Genomic DNA, 7,094 nt, shown 5'->3' on the forward strand with positions numbered 1-7,094 from the left:
ATATAGTTCGCCTTCAGTGCGTGGCGGCCTAAGGTTTCTGAGTTCCTGTTCCCGCGAGAGGTGGAAAGGGCGCAGCGTTTGAAACATGGCGGACGACGTAGATCAGGTAAGTTTGACCTGAGGCGTTCGAAGAGGAAATGCTTTCGCTTCTCGCTTTTTCCACGCTTCCCGTGGGATGGCCCTTTTCTTTTTTTCCGAGTCACCACGGCCTTCCGTAGCCGGGCCTGCTCCTGAAACCTCCGTAGGCCCAGAGTTTCTCAACCCGCCCGTCTACCCATCGCGCTCGTCGTCGCCCTTTCTCTGTAGAATGAATGCAGGCGGCTGGAGATGCCCATCTCTGGGAGCTAGCTGTCGGGATTCCGACAGAAAGCGGGAGGTCGTAGCAGGACACCAGTTTAGCAATCCGAGTGAACACGGGGGGCACAGGCAGTGGTTCCCTTGGAGTGAATTACGAGGGGAGGTCAGAGGAAAGGTGCAGTTCTAGGAGATGGAGAAACTGCTAGAGATGGAGTATGAAGAAAACAAGCAAAGATCTGGTACACAGGCCAACAGAAGGGCCTACGGGCCTCTGCACCTACCCTTCCCTATTTCTTAGGTAGCTGGTGTACCTTGGCCACCAAAATGTCTTTCACACCCTCACATGCACACACAGCCCCTGCACACACACACACACACACACACACACACACACACACACACGTACGTACGTGCTACCCTACTGTGTTTCTCTCCAGAGCATGTTGTTTTAAATATGTATAGCCCCTGCACACACACACACACACACACACACACACACGTATGTACGTACGTACGTGCTACCCTACTGTGTTTCTCTCCAGAGCATGTTGTTTTAAATATGTATTTATTTAAAGTGTTTCTTCCACAACTAGAGTGTAAGTTCCTTAATGGGGATTTATTGGGGCTGGAGAGGTGGCTTGGCAGATAAGAGCGCTTGCTGATCTTGGAGACAACCCTGGTTGTGTACTAGCACCCACATGCTGCTCTCTCAGCTGACCAGTGATTGAAACACCACCCGGCCTCTGTATCCTATGAGTAAGCCTTTGCCTTTCCTCAGCAACAGACCACCAATACCGTAGAGGAGCCCCTGGATCTGATCAGGCTCAGCCTGGATGAGCGAATTTATGTGAAAATGAGAAATGACCGAGAGCTTCGAGGCAGACTACACGTAAGTCTGTTAAAACATCTCAGAGCCAGAGGCTGCATCCTACCTCCTTACAAATTAGAACTGCAGTGTAAACTTACTTTTTTGAATTTCTTTTGGGAATTGGAAAATCCTTCTATTCACTTTTAAAATATGTTTTCCTTAACCAGAATGGTTTTTTAGAGAGGGGTGGGACTCCGGTGAGACAGAACAAGGCATCTGATCCCCTGGAGCTAGAGTTACAGACTGTTGTGAGCTGCCTGATACGCTCAGGTCCTGTTCAGGAATCCAGTGCTCTTAGCTTGAGCATCTCTCCAACCATAGAGAACACTTTCGTTTCCTTCAGTTTTGTCTTCTGCTTATTTATGAATAAACTTGTTTGTTCTCTTGGGTTTAGACAAGGTCATACTAGAAAACCTGGCTAGCTTCAAACTCCAGCTCCCTCTGCCTCTCTCCTGAGAGCTGGGATTACAGACATGCTCTTCATTCTTGGCATTGTCCTGGATTTTTTAAAGTTATTGGATAGGGTATTTTAGCTTTTGACATATAAAGCTCTGTTTTGTCATGAAAAGAATTAAATAGCAGGCTAGAGATAGTTTGCCTAGCATGCGGCAAAGCCCCTACCCTAGCACTACCCAAAAAAAAAAAAACAAAAACAAAAACAACTTCATAGAAATGGGTAAAATTAAAGGCGAAGTTCCATTTTTCTCTATGTCTGACCACTGTTCAAAGTTGGCTGCATAGTCGTCTGCATGTGTATATGCCACCTGTGTCTGAAGGGGAGCCTAGTGAGGAACGGAGGCATGTGCCATGGTTCCAGTACTTAGAGGACCAAGGCAGGACGATCATATATTTGAGGCCAGTCTGGCCTACATAGTGAAACCTTGTCTCATATGTACACACTTTTTTCACATGTTTTTTGTGTGGAATAATTACACAGCTGACACAACGCCACAGGATACAGGATTCTGTGTCAGACTTCAGTCTCCCCCCCCCCCCCCAGCTATAAAGCTGCAATGGGTACTTTCACAGATATTGCTTGTGCACATTTATATGTCTGAGGAATTGGTCCCATCATTGTGTACTTAAGGTTTTGTCTCCTCTTGTTACTTCCCTCAGGGCTGTTTGTTTACAACAGGAATTGAAATAAGTCTTTTAGTTCAGGCTTAGAAATTAGAAACAACCCTCTACTGACAGTGACAGAGCCACTGTAGGGGACCAGGCCATCCCACTTCAGTCTCAGTCTTAGAAATTCATGTTCTTTCATGAAACCCAAGGATAAAGAATTGATCTACAAGCTGGCCTTGTGGGAACAGCAGTGTCAGTTTGGTGAGAAATGTGGGATGATGCTAAATTGCATGGCACTCTGGTGCACGGAATGATCCCCAGGCCAGACTGTGGCCTCTAACTTGGAGTTGTCTGCAGCTCTTACCTCTGCAGTAACGGCCCAGCTTTCTGTTTCCTCCCTGCTCTCCAGATGAGTTGCTCATTTGTGTAGCTGCCAAGCAGTTCCTTCCCAGTGTGGCTGTTAGGCTATTTTTAATCTTGATATGAGCAGGCAAAAGCGCTTAGCACTTTGTTAGAAGAACATGCAGTGGGTTCTGAACAAGCCCCAGGAGGTTTGCTGTTTAGTAAAAGGAATGAACTTTGGAGATTGCACTGAACACTGCGGTTGAAATCCTTCCTGATTGAGCCCACAGATGCCAAAGCACGTTAAATTCTGGATAAGTTATAAATGGGCAAAGTGGAGGTGGGACAGATGGTTGGTGGGTAAAGTGTAAGGACTAGAGTTTAGCTCCCCAGCACCTGTGGAAACACCAAAGCAAGCTGGCTAGCTAGACAGTCAGCAAGCTCTTATGTTCGACCGAGAGGCACCATCTTAACACATTATGTGGGGAGCAACTGAGGAAGGCATTCAGCTTCAACCTCTGGCATCCACACACATGTAAACATGTAGTACACATGTACACCACACACATACCCATGTCCACAAAAATGGGTCAAATTTTGCTGCACCTGTTTTGTTGTGAGCATCGAATGACAGTGTCCTTGCTTGAGAACCATGGTCCTATCACACAGCAAGTGACAGGACTTTATGCTGCTTAGTATCTCAAAAGAAGTCTGACAGAATTTGCTGTTTTTTCATAATAAACTATTGTGACTGGTGGGACCGCCTTGGGTAACAAGTGAAGGCGATGCTTAAGTGTTCTTGGGTTGCATTGAGTGGACTCACTTTTTATCATAAGCAGTATTGTCACTGGGAATGGCTTGTAAAGACATGATAGGCTAGCACAGAGGGTGTTTGTTATTTGCATGTAAAATTTTGGGTGTAAGTATTGAACCTGTTACTTAAAATCCACTTGTATCTTTTGAGCCATGTTACTTGTTTCTCATATCTCACCCTCCCACTTCAGGCTTATGATCAACATTTAAATATGATCCTGGGAGATGTAGAAGAAACTGTGACAACGATAGAGATTGATGAGGAGACATATGAAGAGATATATAAAGTGAGTCCTGCAAGTCTTTGCTTTGACAATGTCAGTTCTCAACATGCAACAGCTTAACACATATTTGTGGAAAGCCCATTATGTTCTGGCACCTACTTAGGAACGGTTAATAGATTGTATAACTAAAATGCAAGTGTTTTTGGAGTCACACAACCTGTTTTTAACACTGATCTTAAAGACAGCTGTATCACTAAAGCCTGCCCCAACATGGGTGACAGCTCACAAAGCTGGAACCTGGCACACACTGCACAGCCTAGAGGCAGCTCAAGAGTTTGACAGTGCCCTTTCCTGTCAGCTGAATTGGTCTGAGCCTTTGCCTCATGAGTGCTGGGATTAAAAGCTTGTGCCACCACACCAAGCCCACAAATGCAATAGTTTCTTTTCTTTTTAAATTTAAAATTTATGTGTCTGGATGTCTGTGTATGTCTGTGTACCATGTGCATGCCTGGTGTCCAAGGAGGCCAGAGGAGGTCATCAGATTCCTTGCAATTAGAGTTATAAACAGTCACGAGCCACCCTGTGAATGCTGGGAATTGAACCTGGGTTCTCAGGAAGAGTGGCCGATGCTCTTAACTGCTGAGCATCTCTTCATGGTCTCTACGAATGTGTCATGTGCCTTGACTACACACAGAGGCAGGACAGACTGGTGCTGTAGGTAGTATCTACAGTCCTTATCATGCAGCACTGTGGAGAACACGACATTGCTGCCTTATATCGCTCGTTACCTTTGAGATGGGAAACCAGACAGCAGCTTCCCCTTGGCCCGTTGTATGTTTTGCCCTCTCTCAGCTGACATAACTAATGAACAGGAACATTTCCAAAATAGGAAGGGGCCTACAGACCACTAGGATTCCCAGAGTTTTCCCCTCACGGTGTTTATGATTAACTCCTGAGTGACTGGATTGAGACCAACTAGCTAATAGGAAGACAGAAAGTGGTTGGCCCTGTTCTTTTGGTTCTCGGTCCACCACAGTTAGAGTATTGCTCTTGTTGATTGCTAAAGTGTTTTGGCTCTAGCCCACTTTTCCTGCTGTCCATCATGTTCATCCCCTTCCTTCACCATATAGCCCACAGTGTGGTTAACTGACAGGTTGCTCTTGGTGATGGCCTCTTTGTAGCAGAACCATCTTGACCTCATCCTAAAGCACCAGTCCTCACATAATTACAGACCTTTTGGAAACCAAGGAGACAGCGTCTCTCTCAGACCACCCTGATTAACCCTACCCTTCAGCAGCTGCATGGTCTTTGCCTGAGGACAGAGTGGTTTTAACTGAAAAGCTTATTCATCACAGCTTCTTTTGTACTTACATAGTTGGGCTTAAAAGCATCTGGCTTTGTTTCTTTTTGTCTTCCTGATAACTAGCCAGTTCTTGCCTGATCTCATTTTTGTACTGCCCTGTTGAATGTATCTGTCACACCAGAGCACTTACAAACATCTGGCTTTTTCCAGCCTTCGTCTCCACAGTCTATAGGCTCAGGAGGTTTTTGGCTCCAGGTTCTGCTAACATTTTACCAAGGCTTAGTGATGACTCCAGATGCACCATGTTTGCTGACTGCCCAAAGCCTGACCACTGAGCTAAAGCCTTGGAAATTGTGTTCCCCATTCGCACCCCCAGGAGTACAGAGAAGCAGGTGTGATGACTGGGCTCACTGGAGGCTGAGGCCTGGCCTACAGTCAGCATAGTGCTAAGTTGGGGACATTAAACTTCTACCCTCCTGTTCCTTGAGATCTCAGTGTACAGGGTCCATCCATTGGTAAACAGTGACTACCCATTGACACTCAAAGGAAGTCACTCTTGAAATCCATGGCTAAAATTCCGCCATAGCTGAGGATGTAACTCAGTAGTAACGCATTCGCTCAGAATGTGAAAGAATTCAATCCCCAGCACCCTCTCCCCCAGTCAGTTCAAAACCAGGCATAGTGGCAAACTCCTGCAGTCCCAGCACCTAGGCTGGAGAGGCGGCTCGGAGGCCAAGAGCACTTGCTGCTGCTTTTCTCCTTTTAATATGTGTTTTGGGACAGTCTTTACTTATAACACAGGCAGTTTTGAAATGTGCCATGTAGCTGAGTTGTACTTGAATTCATGGAGACCTGCCTGCCTTAGCCTTCTCCGTGCTAGCATTACAGTCATGAGCCATAATGTCTGACTTGTTTTTATTTTACATTTATCTAATTTTTATATGTATGTGTGCATCTGAGTTCATGTGTATCATGTACATACAAGAACCCAAGTGCCAGAAAAGTCACACACACACACACACACACACACACACACACACACACACACACACACAGTGAAAATAAATCTTAATAATAATCCAGCACTTGTGGTTGAGGTGTGAGAGGTATAGGAATTAGGAATTTCAGACTAACATGGGCTACACAGCAAGACGGACCCCATCTCAAAAAAATAACACAAAACCATCTACCTTGTGTCCGGGTCTGGTCACAAAGAAGCCTGGAAAGTGCACTCTAGCAGTGCACAGCGAGAGAAGAGTGGGTCTCGGTGCGCAGTGGTCCCTGCTGCGGTCACCCAGGAAACAGGCACTCAGACTGCTTACCCTGATCCTGCCTTTCCCTTTTGTTCTCCTCCAGTCCACAAAACGAAACATCCCTATGCTCTTCGTCCGGGGAGATGGCGTCGTTCTAGTCGCCCCTCCATTGAGAGTTGGCTGAGACAAAAGATGGATCCTGTGTAGGAAAGTGGAGACTTTGCCTCTTGAGATGTACAGGACACTCCCAGAGAGAGACGCTCACACGAATCCTGATAGTCAGAAATGACCCCAGGATCACTCTACCCTCGAAGAAGTTCATTTGCAAGCAACTCACAAGCTCTCCAGCTAAATGACCTGTCCCTTTCTCCAGCCCTCCAGTCAGTGTGACCGTCTTGCTCTTTTCAGGAGTTGGTTTGCCCATTGTTCTTGCAGTTACTTTCAGGTTGTTTTTCTTTAAATTAAATTTGATGTTTCCTTTTTTATTACTTTTTTTTTTAATGTGTCTTGTGGATTCTCAAGTTTTTACCTGGTGTGTTCAGTGTGTCTCCCATGTCTAGGGCATCGTGTTGGGTGTGAGGAAGGAGAGTGGCCAGTCTGCCCTGCCCTTATCTGAGGGAGTGCTGTTCTAGCAATTCTGGGGTGGGAGGCCATTGCAAATATCCTTACCTGTCTTAGGGGCCCCAAAAGCTCAGGTAGCACCCAGTAAGAACTAGACAAGGGAGGCACGTGACCCCAGCTGTCAACCTACTGGGTAAATGCAAAACATGACTTGTGTGACTCTGAAGAAACTGTCTTCCAGTCCTGGCTCATAGGCCGCCAGTGACAAGGACATGGGGAGTCTGAGCAGGAAGCAGTGAAAGCAAAGCTACTTCCATTCCGGCTTCAGCCAGCCTACGCTTCACATAGAATCACAAGAACACAGGGCC

General features: G+C 46.2%; 1 protein-coding gene across 1 annotated transcript; it reads left to right on the forward strand.

Moving 5' to 3' along the window:
• The first annotated feature begins 62 nt into the window (after positions 1-62).
• On the forward strand, positions 63-6,648 carry Lsm3 (LSM3 homolog, U6 small nuclear RNA and mRNA degradation associated). Its single transcript, NM_026309.2, has 4 exons — positions 63-106; positions 1,076-1,186; positions 3,577-3,672; positions 6,269-6,648. Exons 1-4 carry the CDS (start codon positions 86-88, stop codon positions 6,347-6,349), a joined length of 309 nt encoding a protein of 102 aa, NP_080585.1. The 5' UTR covers positions 63-85; the 3' UTR covers positions 6,350-6,648.
• The last annotated feature ends 446 nt before the right edge of the window (positions 6,649-7,094 follow it).

Source organism: Mus musculus, chromosome 6 (genome assembly GCF_000001635.26).
Source record: "Mus musculus strain C57BL/6J chromosome 6, GRCm38.p6 C57BL/6J".
NCBI classification, from domain to species: domain Eukaryota; kingdom Metazoa; phylum Chordata; class Mammalia; order Rodentia; family Muridae; genus Mus; species Mus musculus.

Bases quoted from the DNA above. Each gene is read 5' to 3' on its own strand.
- Lsm3 (NM_026309.2), top strand. From the start codon at position 86: ATGGCGGACGACGTAGATCAG. The intron at 107-1,075 runs GTAAGTTTGACC...GCCTTTCCTCAG, and splicing joins TGGCGGACGACGTAGATCAG to CAACAGACCACCAATACCGT. The intron at 1,187-3,576 runs GTAAGTCTGTTA...CTCCCACTTCAG, and splicing joins AGCTTCGAGGCAGACTACAC to GCTTATGATCAACATTTAAA.